This window comes from Xenopus tropicalis, chromosome 7 (genome assembly GCF_000004195.4).
Source record: "Xenopus tropicalis strain Nigerian chromosome 7, UCB_Xtro_10.0, whole genome shotgun sequence".
Classification (NCBI taxonomy): Eukaryota; Metazoa; Chordata; class Amphibia; order Anura; family Pipidae; genus Xenopus; species Xenopus tropicalis.
In genome coordinates this window covers 104,997,261-105,016,676 of record NC_030683.2, presented here as the reverse complement: position 1 = coordinate 105,016,676, position 19,416 = coordinate 104,997,261, and the positions used below count along the sequence as shown (strand labels likewise).

Here is a 19,416-nt window from a genome sequence, read left to right as displayed (position 1 = left end):
CAGCTATGGCAAGTATGGCAAGTGTATGGAGAACAAAAAACCTTCATAGAAGATAGAAAGGAAGCATTCGCTTCTTAATATTTCCATTAAAGAAGTGAAAATAGGAAAAAAAGCATAGTGGCCCTTTAACAAGTGTCAGCAAGAGGATATCTCCCACTGAGAGGCAGTTACACTGCTAGGTACAGGGAGCAGATACACTTATCATTTTCACCTACATCTATTTAACTATGATTGTGTAAGGTGTATTTGCTCACACACTTGAACATGCCTGGCCCAGTAAAGATAAAGTGTAAATAAGATAAGTAGCGGTGCATTGGCTCTAGCAGGACACTTATTGATTTAAAGCCATACACGTTACAATTACGATCTTTCAGGCCCGATCCCATCCCACCTGATCCACGAGACGAGCGATATCCAAGGCTTTTGCATCAATCGACCATATACGCACCGAATATTGTACAAAACCTCTTTTTGTAAGATAATATCAGTGCATGTATGGCCAGCTTTAGCCTTTAACCTGGCAAGGCTTCTGTTTAAACAAAGAAAGGCCTGACAGCACTTAAGGTGGCCATACACTGTAAGACCTGCTCATTTGGTGAGGTCACCAAGCGAGTGGATCTTCTCCCAATATGACCACCTACGGGTGGGCAATGTCGGCCCAATTCAGTTGTTTGGCCCTAGGGCAAATTGATCGAATTAAACCAGCGGGCATAAGCGCCGTCAGTTCGGAACCCTATCATCAAGCTGATGCAGCCCCCAATCCGACAGAAAAATCAAACCTGCCCAGTCGAGATCTGATTAATTTCAGGAAAGACACTGGTCGAGGAGGCCCGTCGGTTGTGTCCATACACGGTCTAAAGGACTGTTATCGGCAGCTGAAATTGGCCCGTGTATGGCCACCTTTATTCCTGAAGAGGCTTAACGTACCTGGCTACACAAGCCCTACAGCCCAGGTACACTAATGCATGGAACATTCACGTCTTCACTATTCTAAATGCCTACCAAGCTACAGAACGTACTAGCACCGACGCATGTATAGCAACCAGCAGAGGTGGCTTTCAGTCACGCGGACAGGCTTTTATCTGAAGGTGCTGTGTCTGTCATTTTGGTAAAAAATTTCCTTCTGGTAAGAAATATAACAAAAAAGGGGACGTTGTCCTCAACCACTAAACATTAAACCATTAGGTGGGGGTGCAATGAGGTTGTGACCACAAAATACATATAGATAATAACACTGATTATCAATATATATATAGGACATTAAGACATTTTGTGCATTAAGCTACCAAGCTACCTTTAAGCAAAACAGGGATTGTTTATCCATATATTGCAATATACTTCAAGCTGGCCAACTACATCAAAGTCATCCCTTCTGGCTAAGAAGGTTATTTTCAGATTGCTAAATGCAGCCCTTCATAATATCAACAGGAGAGGCCAAACTACAAGAAGACTAATAAGAATTCAGATCCATTCAATTCAAACATAGAATTAGATACTGAAAGGGCAAATAGTCTGTGTCTGTAAAGAACTGAAAGGATCGTCGGCAGCCGTAATTATCATTATGGGACCACGTTTCTTTTTATGCAGCAATAGAATCAACCAACTGGTTTTGGTGAAGAAGCGTGATATTCCCCCCGTGACCAGCCTGCTGACACACAGGAGACATCTGATGAAAGAGACAATGTCCCTGCTTGTTTAACAAGAGTCACGTCTGCACTGCTGATTCTCACACAACATTCTCTATCCACATTCGGAAGGTCCGCAGGTGAATTAAACATTGGTTTTCTGACACCTAGTATAAATCAGATTTCTGAATTAAAGGATAAGTAAGCCTATAAAAAAAGGTTATGAACTTGTCAGAATAAAGGCTTATCCTATGTTCTTCTGGTTAGGAAGGACTTGAGAAAAGACATTAGAGGGCTGATTCACTAACATGCGTTAAAACGTGCGCTATTTATAGCATGCGATAAAAATTTTATTGCGTCTAAATTTTCGCCACTTAACGCACGATTCACTATAAGCATGCTTGCGCTAATTCACATGCTGCATATAAATATTTATATGCTACTATTTATATGCTACTATTTATATGCGGCTATTTATACGGCTACTATTTATATGCGGCTACTATTTATATGCGGCTACTATTTATATGCACTCTTTATATGCGGCTACTATTTATATGCACTCTTTATATGCGGCTACTATTTATATGCTACTATTTGTATGTGGCTACTATTTATATGCTACTATTTATATGCGGCTACTATTTATATGCACTCTTTATATGCGGCTACTATTTATATGCTACTATTTATATGCTACTATTTGTATGTGGCTACTATTTATATGCTACTATTTATATGCAGCTACTATTTATATGCTACTATTTGTATGAGGATACTATTTATATGCTACTATTTATATGCAGCTACTATTTATATGCAGCAAACTGGCGGCTTCATCACTCTAGGGCCAACACAGACTTGAATAAATAACACTGCAAAGTCCATATTTTATTGCCAAAAGCTCATCAACTGTACTTTTCTATAATTACCGCCTGCCTCAAGTAGGTGTTAATTTTCGCACAAACTAATGCGATATTTAGCGCGTCTAAGTGTTTGTGAATCATGCGTTAGTATTATTTTCTGTTAACATTACCGCATGCGGTTGCGTGCAAATTAACTCATGCGATAATACTGTAGTGAATCGTGCGCTAATTGTCGCGTTTTTTTTAATGCAAAAAAGCATGCGATAAAAATTAACGCACGTTAGTGAATCAACCCTTAGGTTTCCAAAGTTTTTCCTAACCAGAAAAACATCAGACCAGCCCTCTTTGGTTGGACCGACCAGCAGGGGGTGGTGTTCTAACAAAATTCATTCATGTTAACAGGACATATTTCCTTTAATATCTTGGAATCTAAAAAAAACAAACAATGAATGTAAATTGCAAAAGTGCTTAGACTAGCACTCTCATCAATTTTACATTCACTTATTTTTAAAATACTGGAAGATAAAAACAACATTTTAGTGCATTTTATACGAACATCCCGCCCCTACTGATATAATTTGAGTATGGAATTTTCTCCACTTGTGTGTACAACACAGTCGGAGAACAGCACATCCCTGGTGGACTAGAGGAACAGAGCTTCCATTTGAAGCAGCATAGGGGGTTTTCACAGTGAGGGCAGTGAGGTTGGGGAATGCCCTTCCTAGTGATGTTGTGATGGCAGATTATGGTAATGCCTATAAGAGGGGCTTGGATTATTACTTGACCAAGCATTGTATCAAAAGCTATTGTGATACTATAATCTACCATTAGCACTGGTATATATATAGTTTATATATGTAAGTGTACAGTATACTGTAGATGGGTGCACTGGGGTTTGTATAAAGGGGTTGAACTTGGACTTAAGTTTTTTTTTAACCCAACTTAACTATGTGACTATGTAATTCAAAATTGGTCAAACACAGATAAAAGGTGAGTACCATAAATGCTCTCCCCCCAGGATAATGATGGAGCAATGCAGAAGTCTAAGGCCTTAGCGTCCCAGAACACTGCATTCAAAGAAAGTAAAGAGGGGAAGTAAAAAAACATGAAGAACTGTGTAATATGTGGGCAGTCGGCTCTTCATCTTTTCTCTTCGGCTACTTCGGCTTTTAACCCACATGACTTGATATTATGGCAAAAATGGATTCTCAGCATTAATACTGATGACAAGCAGTTAATGTGTGATCTGGGCTTGTTCTGTGGGCAGGATTGCATAGCTGCTTTCTTTGCAAAAAGATAATGGCAGAAAATGTTTTTATACCTTTGACTCCCTCCACCAACACATCCAGTGAATTATAAATAGTGCATTATATATAATGTACCCCCTATTGTAAAATATAATGATATTAGGATTCAGTTTGGAATTCCATGACCAGTATGAAAGAACTAGGGCAAAATGGATAATGTGCTCTCTTTTAGCCCCAACTCACGAAGGAGTGCTGCCTTTTAACCCGAAAGAAGTGCATAGAACCCCAAATTTATAAGTATTTCCAGTGAACCAGTCAGGAAATCTGGGAGATTGTACTGCTAAAAACTGGGCCTTTGAAAAAGAAAAAAATCCATCATCGCCAGGAAGTCCTGGCCAGTGGATTAAATCCTGTTTATATAAATGTGTCAGTATTCCATACTTTTTTTATTGGTTTCTCTCATAGGGTTAATTGCTGCTGGACTGTTGCCTGGTATGGCATTAGCAAAAGAATCCCTGTTGTTCTGTCACAATAGCTTTATTCTGCGTAGATCCAAATCCTATTTATATGCTCTGAAGCCATGAGAAAGGGACAACGTAACTGCTGAAAGCCCTGAAGAAAATAAGAGGCTATTGATACACTATGTTTCAACATTCTCAGCAAGAGGAGTAAAGTGCTCCATGGGCCCCACCTTTATTGTCTCCAAAGACTAATGGTCATGTATGGCCAGCTTTAATCACACCATCTCTCTCCACCCATATACATTAATGTGGCCCCCTTCGCTATAGGTGTTTTATGTGCGCCCATGGGTCTCCTTAAGCACCTGTACTCACCTTGCATTTCTTGCAATTCACCTTGTATTAAGGGTTTTTGTGTTGTGTGGAGCTCTAACAAATTTTGGTTCATAAGCTGAAGTTCCCCTTTAAGGAAGCAAACATCCTCAGGATTTAGACTCTATAGGACCAAAGATGTACCCAGTAATTCTTGCAACTGCTTTTTTTATTCTAAAAAAAACAAATAGACACGGTTCTGTTTTGTCACACACAAATGAAAATGTTGTTTCAACCTGGAGAAAAAAATATAGTTGCTTGAGGCAAACTCCACTGACTTCTATAGAAACTCACAGCGTTTGCTTCTGATTTATGTGTCATGTGTTTTTTTTTTTCTTAAATGAATCGCAACTATCTTTTGAATAAATTGCTACTATTCCTCCTGCAGGAGGAAACTTTGGGCGACTTTGTAAAATGAAGCGATGCATTTGCCTTTCCACTGGTGATTCACTTTATTGCCGATGGAAAAGCATTTCAGGAAGATTAGTCGCCAGCAGTAGCAGAGATGTAAGCGCGGTCCCAAGAGGCCCATTTTATTAAACCTACTTTCTCTTAAACCACAAATGGCAAGGGATTTATAAAAAGTCTTTTAAAAAAAATAAAAGCACAAACGAAAGAAAAAAACCCCAAAAAACAAGAAAAGTCAAGAAGTGTCAAAAAAAAACCCTGAAACCCTCTAAAACCATGAAGCAAAGAAAGATTATCCAGTTGATAAAGAACAGTTGCCACTGACTTCTACATGACCTTGAAAAAATATGAGTTTTAGCGCAAATAAAAACTTGTAAAAAAAAAACAAAACAATGTTAGTAAATAGTAAATGCCCCCCTTAGTGGTGAATGTTCTATGTGCAGTCGCCCTATAGGAAAGAAAGTGGCCTGTTATACCGATAGCTGCTGAGTCATAAAATCATGACAGGGAAGATCCTGAAGGGAAGAAGACACGGCCCTGTGAGCATTAGGAAATTCACTGCCCTATGTAAGAAAGGGAAAAAAGTGACATTTTATCAGGGCATCTCAGTTGAACAATGAATTCAAGGCAGCAATAGAAAGTTTAATGGGATGACAGGGTTCCTTAATTAAACTGGATACACAGTGCCACAGAATGGTGCTGTCATTATGCAACATCATTTTATAAAAATTGTGCTGAAAAAGTCACCCTCAGCTTATACTCGAGTCAGGTGCCATGGGTCCCCCCAGACTAGCACCCTCTGTCCTTTTTGTGCAAATTAGGCCACCCGCAACCAGACCCTCCAGTGCCCTGGCCCGCTCCCAAATTCATCTTTATCTACCATCCTCACCTGTCCCATTCTGCACTAGGCATTGCACTTTATATTCTATATAAACAATATATAGTTTTGAAGGATTTTAACTCTTTGTGTTTTAGCCTGGTTGCTGATTGAGTACACTTAAGGTATCATTGTTGATAAAACATTTGTTTTTGTTGACCCTCCACTTACAGAGCTAGTTTACAGTTTTTATTTGAAATAAATAGTTAAAAACATATACCCCACTGATGCCTCATTTAATGTAATTTTATTGGTATTTATTTTGATGAAACTTAGCAGTAGCTGCTGCATTTCCCACCCTAGGCTTATTATCGAGGCAATAAGTTTTTCCAGTTTTTTTAGGTGAAATTAGGTACCTCGGCTTATATTCGGATCGGCTTATACTCGAGTATATACAGTATCTGCACTGGCAAACTCACCGAGTAGTATTACATTTGGCTGGCATTAGTGGGGGAGAAATTGTGTCATTTCCAGTGCAATGGTGACCTGAGCATTAGGAATAGTAGTCTGTAGTTATGGGTGAAATAATTCGCCGGGAGTGGATTCGTGGCAAATGTCCACGTTTTGCTGTTGGCAGATTCACGTTGGAAAAATTTGTCACGTCTCAAAAAAATTCTGGGTACCTTTGCACGTGTGCCCTGTACTTTATACTTGGCAACTGCACTTGTGCAATTTAGCACCTTTGTTTGTGAATCAGCCCCATGGAGTCTTTCCCACTTAAAGGGCCAGTTCACTTTTACGTTAACTTTTTGTATGTTATAGAATGCCCTATTAATTTGCCTTTCTCTTCTGCCTCTTTCCAGCTATAAAATAGGGGTCAGTAACCCCAGCAAACACTATTGCTCTGTAAGGCTACAATGTTATTATTATTGTTACTTTTTATTAGGGATGCATCACATCCACTTTTTTTGGATTCGCCCAAACCCCAAATGCTTTGTGAGAGATATGCAAATTAGGCTACGAAAGGGTTAAACACTGACACGCACTGAAAAATCTTTAACTTCAGTGTTTACATGACAAAGAGTCATGTGATTTTAAGGATTTGGATACGGTTTGGCTAAGAGTGTGGATTTGGGCAAATCCGAATCCTGACAAAAAAGGCAGAATCCTGGATTCAGTGCTTCCCTACTGTTTATTACTTATTTATCTATGCAGGCGCTCTACTATTCACTACTACTAACCACTGCCTGGCTGCTAGGGTAAATATGACTCTAACAACCAGATAGCTGCTAAAATACCAAATGGAACAAAAAGCTAAATAACTGAAAAAACATAAAAAATGAAGATGAATTGCAAATTGTTTTAGGATATCAATGTCTACGTCATTTTAAAAATTACTTTCAACTGCCCCTTTACTACAGTAAAAGCAATGCAGTCATGAAAAAACAAATGGGGGGGGGGGGGGCACCAGACATGGCATCCTGAAGCTGCTATTTTTCCCTGGATAGAACACAATAATGAAACTTTCATACGTGGAAATGTGTCATCCATGGAAATTGTGTTTCAGTGTTTTCTTTTCTCAGCTTGCTGGATGCCATTACAAAAATGGCTCTTCTAGAACAAACAGCGGGTTCTGGTGTAGTTATGCAGATCCGGGCACCCATATTTTTGTCCAGTGACTTGTTCTTACAAATTAAAGAAAAATGTAATGAAGAATGCAGACTTTGGTGTGGGGGGAGAAAATAGAAGCTAACTTAGGCTCCAAAAATGTCTAGATATTATCAAAAGAATCCGTTCATTTCCCTCTGCCAAAGGAAACAGGTGTTTCCAGTAGACGCTCAAGACAAATATGCCTGGAATTAGGCTTCCCAGCGTTTCTAGAGATGCACTGAGAGTGGAAATCAAGCTGAGTAAACATGTTTTTAATTTGATTTAATATTAGTTCTAACACAGATTAGGGTCATGCTCCTTGACCTTTCTTTTTTTTTTTTTTTTTTTTTTTTTAAACACTGTTCTCATCCAGGGCCAGTTTCGGGTATAGTGAGAAGGGAGTTGCACTGAGACCCAAGGCACCACAAGACCCTTGGCTATTGGGAGAAGCTATTAGTACAAAGGGCATACTATACTGTATAACAATTCTGGAGGTCATACAATAGAACATCCGCTTGTTTGGCAAGGTCCCCAAATGAGCAGAACTTACCTCCATATGCCCATTTTGTGGAACAATATTAGGCTGATTCGATCACTTGGTCCCACAGAATGCAGGCTGTTGGTGCTATAACTGCATCAATCATGCCAGGGCCTTTTTAAAATACAAGTACAGAGAGGCCCAAACCCCCCCCCCCCCACCAGCCCAATAAATAGTGACTGTCTATGGCATCTTAAAGCAGCCCCTCTGGCATTTGCCAGAATCCACATATTGCCAGTCTGGGCCTGCCATCAATAAACAGATACAATCTTTACTCTATGGGATTTTTAAACCTGCCTGATTAATATCTGGCCAATTTTCAGCCATTTATCACTCAGACAGGCTCATTTGAGGGCCCCATACATGGGCAGATAAGCTGCCAGCTCATTTGGAATGGGATGAATCGACTTAAATTTGCCCATGTATGACCACCTGTACTTACGTATCTGCCCAATGGGCCCATTGGCTAAAATATTATTATATTTTTTGTGTAAGGAAAGGAACTCCAGCAAAGGAAGTGGTGCTGTTGCTCATCTTTACTTCAGCCAATGCACTGACAGTAGTGGTGGCACACATGCTGGCCCAAAACCAGAGTGTTATACTGGTTTGGCCTATCAATATCAGGGCCGCCATCAGGGGGGCACAGTTGTCTCGGGCCCGGACGATTCTAACTTTAAAAGGGGGCCCGGCGGTGCTACAGTTTTCTTAGTAGCTCGGGCCCCCTTAAATCAATTCCGGGCCCTGTCATTGGTGGTCAGTGGGTGATCCTTATAAAAGGACCTGGCGTCTGTCGGCATTCAGAAGTGCAGTGCTATAGTGAACGGAGGAGCCGCACACGACAAGGGGGGCTGTGCTGTGCTGGATACCAATGTACTAGGGTTTGGGCACTGCTGGCTACCAATGTACTAGGGTTTGGGCACTGCTGGCTACCAATGTACTAGGGTTTGGGCACTGCTGGCTACCAATGTACTGGGTGGGGGCACTGCTGGCTACCAATGTACTAGGGGGGGGCCCTGCTGGATACCAATGTACTAGGGTTGGGGCACTGCTCGCTACCAATGTACTAGGGGGGGGGCCTGCTGGCTACCAATGTACTAGGGTTGGGGCACTGCTCGCTACCAATGTACTAGGGGGGGGGCCTGCTGGCTACCAATGTACTAGGGGGGGGCACTGCTGGCTACCAATGTACTAGGGTTGGGGCACTGCTCGCTACCAATGTACTAGGGGGGGGCCTGCTGGCTACCAATGTACTAGGGGGGCACTGCTCGCTACCAATGTACTAGGGGGGGGGGCCTGCTGGCTACCAATGTACTAGGGGGGGGCCTGCTGGCTACCAATGTACTAGGGGGGGGGCACTGCTGGCTACCAATGTACTAGGGGGGCCCTGCTGGCTACTAATGTCTCATGTCTGTGAGTCCTTTGTACTGGTGGGAGGGGGGCCCAGAAAATTTTGTTGGGAGGGGCCCCGTGATTTCTGATGGCGGCCCTGAGCAATATACCCCCAATGGTGGGTTGCACCTTGTAGGCTGGTGCCCCAACATTAATGTAACCTCAACTAAGGGGGGCAGGTCAGATTTCGGTTTTAAAACATTAGGGAAGGAGCGGGTTGGGTTGCAGCCAGGTTAGCACTGGGCAGGTTAGAGTTGGCACAGGTTAGCCATTAGTCTGAGACACGGAGCATGGGTACATAAATGATTTGTGTGGAGAACAGTGTTTCTGACTGAGTGTAAGATGTCCATCTGTGTTGTATGCAAGATAGGTGTTTGAGAGCAGAAAAAACAGAAGGCTACGGTCAGGCAGAGAGAGCTTTATATTAGACAATGATAAAAGCTGCACATTCACATTAGTTCATATTCACATTGTTCTGCGCAGAGGCATCTACAAGCAATGTCTCCTGGCTGCTAATAACAAGGAGGGAAAGCACAAAGACATTTCCTTTGGGAAACAATACAAACATTCCACACTAGGTCAACCAATGTGTTAAAGAACTACAACTCCCAGAATCCCCTACTCCAGATCAGCAGGAGGTTTAGGAGGAGTTTTAATTCTGCAGCAACTGGAACGCGAAAAGTTTTGCATATTTCTGAGATTTGTTTCATTTTCAGATTAATTCAACACTAAAAACATTTTGAGAACTGTAAAAACAAAAATATGAATGGAATGAAGCAATATTAATGAAATATTTACCCAGGCTTGAACTGCAATGGGCACAGTTAAATTGGATCCCACTATTCCAGACAGTAAATGCTGCAGAATGACCATTTTTATTATTTGCCTTACCCACCAAACCTTCCTTCTTTAATCTCTATTTAGCTTTGTCCAATGAAAACATTAAAGGAAAACTATACCCCCCAGGATGAATACTTATGCAACAGATAATATGATATATACTATGCAGCCTGTTAAAGATTATCAATAAATAATTCTCTTTTATATTTTTTGACTTGAGCCGACAGGAAATAATGCAGCTCTAACTGTAACAGGAAGTAGTGTGGGAGAAAAAGGCAGAACTTTGTCCATTCATTGGCTGTTGGGGCCTAGCATGTATGTGTGCCCTTAGTTTATTGGTTTGCACAGTGAATCGTATGATCCCAGGGGGCGGCCCTTAATTCTTAAAATGGCAATTTTCTATTTAGGATTACCCAATAGCACATACTTTTTTGAATTTTTTTTATGAAAATGGTTTTACATATTGACTGTTTTATGCAATATACTACACATTAGGGATTTTGTTTTCCTTTAAAAGCTTAATGTCTATCTACTTCCCCTTTCCATAGTTTAAATGAAGATTACTGGCTCAGCTAGCAATTATATTTTTGCCTATTCTGCCACTGTCTCAATGGCCATAAACTACCATAGGGCTCTTGTTCTAGTCAAGAGGGCAGAATGGGTAGCAGCCCATACATTAAAGGGTGTTCCATAATGGGCGTGTAGAAAGCCAGACAGACCATAAACAGAATTAACAATAACAGGGGCGACTCCTATTGGTTTCCACATAGACCATGTAGACAGATACAGTAAGATGATGCTAGCGTTGATATTTCCCTGTACTAAACTCTATTTTATCATTATAGAACAATAAAAAATATAGTTATAGATGTTGTAATTTATATACTGAACTAACTGTACCAGCTCAAGGGTTTAAAAGCCTTATAACAGTAATGATCCGTGCCTTTAATGCATACCGCTTGTATATAGGGTTCTCACCTGCATTCCTTTTCATGCCAACTTAGGTGGTGCTTCAGATGCCTGGGTATCGCCATATATGTGAATTCAGCATTTCATGGGGACAACCTCTGCCTTAGTGAGGAAGGGAGGGTGCATCCCTCCAAAAACTTGACATCTCTGCACAATCAGCCTGTGGTTTAATAAAAGGCAAAGTGCCGGACATTTTAAGTGAGTGCTGTTGCTGATCTCCTTGTATTTTAAAGTTGTCCACAGCAGCTCCCCACCTTCTTATCTTGATAGGCCATCTACGGAGTGTCAGTGACACTGCACATGCCCAGTGTGCTCTGGGCTGCTGTTAAAAAGCTGAGCTTAAGGGGTCGCTGAAAATCATAAAAATATTGGCAGAAAGTGAGGTTACACCTTTCATAAAAGCTAATGCTATTGGAGTGATTTGGTTTAAAAGCTGCCATGTAATGCAAATTACGCATCAACATTGAAATATGAATTCATCTGTAAACTATATACAGTATAGTGTGAGTGGGTCCCTAAGCTCCCCAGCAGCCCAGAGCATGTGCAGTAAATTAGAAGAGAAGAAAACGGGGAGCCACTGGGGACATGTTTGAGGGCACAGAGTGAAAGGATAGTGGTGGCCTTGGCCTGGTACAGAAGCCCAATGCATAAGGTGTAGAATTTCTATCCATGTCTTTATTGAGACAGACCCATCTCATTACCTTGCGTTTTCCCTGTTTTACTAAAAACAAAACCTGCATGCAGCTTCACACATTCAGAGGTGCAAGGATGTGCCAACCGCTTAGCATGCATATATAAAACCGTACAAGGTGCTAGTTTATAAAAGGAATACAATTGCCTTCCTGTTACAGATGTGTGAGTACATATTAATATGAAAAAGAATCTGAACAATGTAAAGACCCTTAAATCTGCTCTAAGCCATCCTGCCCTCATCTCATTACTGGCAGCTCTCTAAAGAAGGAAATGACATGCGAGTCAAGGGATTTTGTTGCTTTTCCCTAATACAATTGCCCTTCCGCCACTTTGTGTTTATAACAAAAGGGATGACTGAAAACAATATGAAGCCATCCCAATTAGAGTCACAACTGGTCTGCAGTGCAAGATACTTCTACACTGAAAAAGGCACTATTATATTGCCCAGCAAGGGCATCTAATGGGGCAAAGCTTTCATGCTCAGAAGACAGCACATGAGGCATTTCATAATAGAAAAAGTAAACTGTCTGGAAGGCTGAAAGACAGAGTGTAATTGGGGCAGGAGGCTGGATGGATGAAGTCTAGAGATCCTATCAGTTGGCCAAACCATAAAATCACATCACAAGCATGATGCCATTCCATGATGACTGCTGACTCCCTAGAGGTTTTAGTGGGGGTCCATTCACCAGTCTCATGATGCCTGCTCAACCCTGTAGTTTAAAGTCGATTAAGATGGGGGTCAGTAATTTGTGATATGTAAACACTCCACATTACAGAGATCAATGCTATGGCCATCAGGCTTACAACTACAAGGCCAGGGTTTTGGCACATTTAACCCATAAATAAAATCCAAAAGGTAATGGAATGAGAGAAAAAAAAAAAGTGTCTCCCAAGTTTTCACAGGACATTAAAACAAAATGTCGTCAGAGCTGGAGTTAATGGCGCAGTAAAGCGCCATGGCCTCTTGCGTCGTCGGCAAGACTGATAACGCAGTTTGAAAGTGTGAGTAGAAGTCTTGCAGTTACTCTGTATGCAGCCTACCCTAGGTATAGCTTTGCATGTACATAAAGAAAGGAAAGGTATGATGTGCTTAAGCTCCAAGAGACCTGAACTGAAACCACCACTGGATGGAGAATCTCCCTTGCATAAATAAATATGGCCTATAGCCTGTACATACAAACCAATGTACATATTTTTGCTAAGAAATAAAGTTCATACTATCTCCCATTCAAGGAATTTCATTTTGCGTCATTAGCAAATTAATAGGAAGCTCAGATGGACATTATAGGTAGGCGTAAATTACCAGCTTTATATTGTAGCATTAACTGAGAGTATTAAGAGCCAATATGGTCCACTGCATTGGCCTAATTCAGTTCCCTCTAGGTTTTCTGTGTCCAAGAAGGTAGAGAAGCAGCTAACTACACATAGGAAACCTACAACTACATTGTACATGCTCCTGTTTGTGGCTGGCACTAGAAATGGATAGGCACATGCTTAAATTTCATTGTTACTAAACTTCCCTTGTAGGTGGTATGCTTAATAATGAGAACTATTATTAGCTTCAGGAAAGCTAGAGCTAATATTATATTGCACGACATAGCCTGGGGCTACTAAAAAAACAATTAGAATGGAGTCAAACGGACTTTGCAAGATCCAGTGATAAGGTTACTTAGTCCTTTGTGTATCTGAGCCTGGATAGGCCCATATTCCACCCGCTCTCCATCTACAGTAATAATTCCCTTTCTTGTGAGAGGCTCCAAGCGGAAGGCTCTAACAGGAATGTGGGTGAGGTATGGACATTCCGTCTCAAAGTGTGTACCTTTTTCCATGGCTAGGAAGAGGCGCACAAGGGCTGCCCGGGATATACCTGCTTTTACAAAGAAAAGGTGGATCAAACCATCATCAAAAGTGGAAAATGGAGCCGTGAACAAATCAGCCCCTAAATGGCTCTGATAAATGGCCAACACTAAGACAAAATTATCTTCAACAATTATCCAGTTCTTAGGCAGAGGTTGCCCCAAAGAAGGCAAGAGGTCGTCCTTGGGTCCATTAACCTGATGGTGCCTCTGAGGCTTTAAGTCTTTGGAATACACAGAATCCTGATATGAAGGGTCATCCGAGAGAGAGTCAAAGTTGAAGCTGGAAGAGTGCAAGGCTGTAGGTGAACTTGGAGAAGGTGACTCAAAACTGGGCAACTCATTTGTGTCAAGAGCAGTAGAACTGCGCTTATACATCACATTCCTCTCCTCGCACAGTCCAATGTCTGATATGGTACGGTGCAACTGAGAGCGCTGAAATGGAGCCAGACTCCCATTAGGAGACAAAGTGATGCTCCTGCAAATTGGGCGATGGGCATCCAAAACTGGCAGATAGGAAAGGCGGCCTCTATAAGTCCGCAGGGAGGCTACCCTTACCATCGTTCCTACTGTGAAGCGAGCTGAACCCATGTGACGGTACTTCTCGCTCTCTATGTCCACATCGGAGATAAAACCCCAGGCTACACTAAGGAATGAAAAAGAACGGATTCCAGAGCAGGTTGTCAAAGACACCAGGTCCATAGGAATAACAGTACCACGGCACAGCAGCAAGATGCAGTTTAGCAGCAGCTCAGACCCCATTGCCTGATCAAACCTATAAAACATATGCAAAAAATGTAAATATATAATGTTTTAATGTAAATATATAAACAAATGTTGTACCATTCATATGGATGTATTCTAGATAGATTATAAAAGTTACGGTTATTATTAAAGAGAAAGCAGTAATTGGTCACAAAAGAAGAACTGACCCAATAGCACTGCTGTGTTTTGGAGCTTTCTAAATACCAGGATTGCAGATAACAGATGCAATGTCTATATTATTAATGCTATGAATAAAAATGCAGTCTCACAATCAGCTTTTTTTTATTTTGGTTCCAGGGGACCATGGCCTTGGCAATCAGAAAGGATATCACTTTGGAAGAGGAGAAATATGAAGGCAATGACCTCAAAAGCTCTCAAAAACCACAGAACATAAGAAGAAATCCATCTACATCACTTTTATTTATAAGAAACATTTATAAGAAACATGCTCATACCCTGCATTGTAGTTGATCGCTCCCGCCAAGGCATTTCCTGAGCCACAGGGGAGAATTCCCACAGGCATTTTTATTGCATCTTCCCAGTCGGGGCGTTCCATCAAACCATTAATAACCTAAATAAAGATTTAGAGTGATCATGATTTAGAATCCTTGGAAATTCAACTTTGTATGCTGTCCTAAGTTAGTAAGAAACTGCTATACCAGTCTGCATATTGGTCCTTCAAAATCTGGTCCAACATAAACCATGGACTGAAGTGAGAATGAGCATTTTAGCCAGAAGATGTCTGAGATAAATAGAGAGCTATCCCCTATGGTAGCACAGTGGAATATTTCCCAGTAGTATACAGGAGTGAGTTTATATACTCTTGATTAGACAAGCAGCACAACAAATTCAGAAAAGCATGAGAACCACAAGGCAGAAGACATTTTCTAGGTGAATTGTCATACTTAAGTTCTCTCTCTGCTCTTATGCAAGATTCTGGCTCATTTACCAACACTGGATGAATTTTCACCTGGGCTGCATCTGCCTATTAGCTATAGTGCAAAAGCTTCCAACAAATTGCTTGCCGTTATAGTCGAGGGGAACAATGCCTATGGTTCTATATAAAAGTAAACTCCACTTAAAAGGAGGGGGACTGACTTCTCAAAGACCAGTAATGATGCTCAAGAGGCTTTTCCTTCCCCTGACATGATCCAAACTATCCTGAATTGCTAAGCTTTATCTCTACCACATCTCAGAGGAGCAAATGTACTCATACAATAAAATGTTTTCATTTGCATGAAGCATGGGAACACTCTTGACCTCGGCACAGAGAAGTCATTCATTTTAAAGAATTATGAATATTCTGCATGCCTCGGCTTCCAGTAATTAAAAGGCCAGAACAGATTGTTCATTGTTCACTTTTGCTAATATTTTTGAACTGTACTATAACAGTGACATTCACAAGTCAGCAATTTAACAGAGGGATGGAGCCATCATGGGATTAAAAATGACATTTGAGTGGCTACAGGGGCAAGTGTAAATTTCTTGGGTACCTATAAGATATTACTCAAATATTCATTTGTTATGAAGTCATACAGAAAATAGAGGGTTTAAGGGCTCTGGCACACTCGCCCGCGACAAATCTCCCGTGTCTCAGGCGACTAATCTCCCCGGATTGCCATCCCACCAATGAAAATGTAATCTCCCCAGATTGCCATCCCACTGGCGAAAATGTAAATTGCCGGTGGGATGGCATACACGGCGGCACAAGTTGCCTCGAGTGGAAACTTGCATGATTTCAGTGAAATCGTGCCGCCGCGTATGCCATCCCACCGGCAATTTACATTTTCGCCAGTGGGATGGCAATCTGGGGAGATTAGTCACCCGCGAACAGGGAGTTTTGTCGCGGGCGACTAATTTCCCCATGTGCCAGAGCCCTAAAATGTCTTGGATGGCCACATACAGCTGAGATCTCAAGTTGCCTTCATTCATCCTATCTTCTAATGACAAAAGGATAACATCTGGATGAATTCAGGTTAAACATCCCTGATTTTCGTAGCTTTATATCTCCTGTTGAGAGCCCCAATCTTCCAGATATAGCTAAACTTCTTCATTTTCACAGCCCAGGTGGTGATTTCTCCGTTGGTGGAACAAACGTCTGGTGTGTCATTAGCATAATATAACTGCATAATAAAAGCAACTGAAAATCTAAGCAACTTTCTAATATAATGTATAATTCATTTTCATCTGTGTGAAAAGGAGTCTTGGCTGAAGGAAAGTCAACTCATGCAGCCTCGTTTTATTGGTACAAGTAGCCAGAACCAGTGGTGCACAGAATAGCAAAGTATAAACTGCTGGCAATAGAAATACATTCACCTCACAAAACATAATTCATTTTATAATGTATATCGGAAAGTTGCTTTATGCACAAAGAGAACAGACGGACAAAACACGGGCTTGCCCTACAGACCTTGTGTCTTTGATCAGATTTTAAGATCAGACAAAAGATTTTTTACATTCTGCTAAAAAAGGGAAAATAACCAGGATGAGAAATGAGCACATTACATCCCTCTCTAGCTCATAAAATGCCCCTGCAATGTCAAATGAAGTGCTCGGACTAATGGAAGTGCCATCAATTTAGTGCTAATGGAAGTTACCTCATAGAGTAGTCCGTCTCCAGAGATGACAATTATACCGTCCCATTGCTCCAAACTGATTCCTTGCACTAGCTCTCGCGCGTGGTTCTGCCTCTCTAAAACCGCAGGGAAGAGATGTACAATGAGCTGCATTAGGCACTGTGCATTTTATTGTTCCCAATTCTCAGTCGATGGGTGGTGGCACCTACCTGTCTGTATGAGATTATAGCTGATTTCTGCCTCCGTCAGCATGGGCAGTATGTGGCTCTGACACTGCTGGAGGGCATTCCCTCTTCCTCCACATGGATTTACCAAAAGCATTAACCTCCGGGTTCTGGGCAGAAGCTCAGGAACAAATTCTGTGTCAATGGGTTAAGAAACAAATATTAATATTTTAATACACTCAGAATATGACCTTTATTTATAGGCAACAATAATAATAATTTATCAAAAGTACTAATTAAATATGGGGGGGAGGGGGAATGTGCAAAGGGAACAATTTCCCTTGTGCAAGTTTGTGAACGAACAGGGCCTCATCCACCAATGGAATAAAAATAGAGGGTTTTTTTCAGTTTGCTCCAGCAAAAACTTTTACAACTATAATAAACATTTCCATAGGATTTAATGCACCAATATTTTCCTTAATGGTGTAAGACAAATCATTTAATTGCCCCTAGACACCTGACACCCCCCCCCCCAAAAAAAACACAACACACAAATACCTATCAGTTCCTAACAATACACCAAAGAGGACAGCGCGCCCCCCCCCCAATCCTAGTTTGTAGGGTGCAGGCAGTGAACAGAATAATGCTAATTGTTTGCATTAATCGGTCCTTCCCTTCTATAAAGGCATTTACAAATGTCTGAAAGGCAAATAAGAAAGGTCTGTAAATAAAAAAGCTAATTTAGTTTTGATTTTACCAGGTTTCCGGGTGTCAGTTCTGGGACAAAAGTTTCTTGTGCATTAAAGCAGCAACTTGCCCTGTGCACAACCACTTGCACAGAATGTCCCATGTGCTCAGCTAAACCTACCATTGGCATAGTCCCTAAATGAAGGGATCTTTGCTCTTTTTAGCCACCTGTGCATGGGGTTAAATTGAGCCCCTGTTGGCCAGAGGACCAATGACTGAATTATACTGTGGGCATCAAGCAATTATACTGTGACCCATGAAGCAAGGACTGCATGAATATGCCGATGTGGTCCTCACACCATGGGATATGACCTGCCCAATAGATATCTGCCTATTTTTTTTTTTAAGCAGGTACTTGTGAATTAAATTGGCCCCTCAAAGCAGCTGGCACTGAAGCCAAAAATCAGGCAGATATCAATTGGGAAGGTTATATCCCATGGAGCATTTATTGCCAACAATACTGGGCACCACTGACTATGGGAGCGGGAATAATGGACTAAGAGGGACCCAAATGTACAGAAAATCAGGGAAGAACGTCAGGGTCAACGTACTCCCATATAAACAGGCTGTATGATATGAGTGTATAATGGGATAGAAATGAAGAAACTGTCTTTTAAGAAACAGGCAGGTGTTTGGGCCATAAAATAGGAGGTCTAAGGAGGTAGTGCCATCCACAGGTGCCTAACTATCTCCCAGATATCTATTCTAATCTCTTGATACCAGTTGTCCATCCAACATGCCATTAATAATTCCAGACAAGTATAACGCATACCCCAGAGTTTGCTAGTCCCCCATCCCCATAAAGGAAAGATGCAAAATAATCTAAGAAAGCAAAATCTTTGAATAATCTGCACTGGTAGCCGATGTTATGTTACTGGAAATCATGTACCCAACTATATTTTATCCAGTGATTATTAGCTGCAACTCTCCCGGCAACTCCCGAATATGCAGTGACCTTTGCCACATGAGTAACAATGCACTTTGGCCAGATTTATTATTGCAGATTGAAATAAGAAGGAATTTCCTTCCCTCTAGAAATGCTGCTAATTACCCAGCTCTGTGCCACTGCCAATAATAACAGAACCCATGAACAAAACATTTGGTGCCCGGTGACAATTCTTACAGGAAATACGTTGTAAAAGCATATGTATTACAGTTTCTGCAGCCCTGTGCAGCACTATAGGCCACGTGACACTCAGGGCTGCTCATTAGCTTTTCTCCTACTGTGCTTTATACATGAATTAACTATTTAACTGATCAGTTTAATGTAAACTACATTAGGGATGCACCAAATCCAGGATCCAGTTTGGGATTCAGCCAAGATTCGGCATTGTTCAGCAGAATTCAGATTCAGCCAAATCCATGCTCTTGGCTGAGCAGCCAATCACCATGAGCGTTCTGTACTTCACTAGTGACAGCTCCTCTTGCCTGTCCTC

General features: G+C 41.3%; 1 protein-coding gene across 3 annotated transcripts in view; it reads right to left on the bottom strand.

The window, feature by feature from the left end:
• Window positions 1–9,753: 9,753 nt before the first annotated feature.
• sphk2 (sphingosine kinase 2) overlaps window positions 9,754–19,416 on the bottom strand; it is a 22,556-nt gene continuing 12,893 nt past the window's right edge. For all 3 annotated transcript variants that reach the window (XM_031906420.1, XM_004916240.4, XM_002938279.5), the window contains exons 3-6: window positions 17,279–17,428; window positions 17,091–17,185; window positions 14,949–15,064; window positions 9,754–14,503 (exon numbers count right to left, since the gene is read on the bottom strand). In XM_031906420.1, the coding sequence (XP_031762280.1) occupies window positions 13,495–14,503; window positions 14,949–15,064; window positions 17,091–17,185; window positions 17,279–17,428 (1,370 nt within the window). In that variant the 3' untranslated portion in view covers window positions 9,754–13,494. The remainder of the gene's footprint in view (window positions 14,504–14,948; window positions 15,065–17,090; window positions 17,186–17,278; window positions 17,429–19,416) is intronic.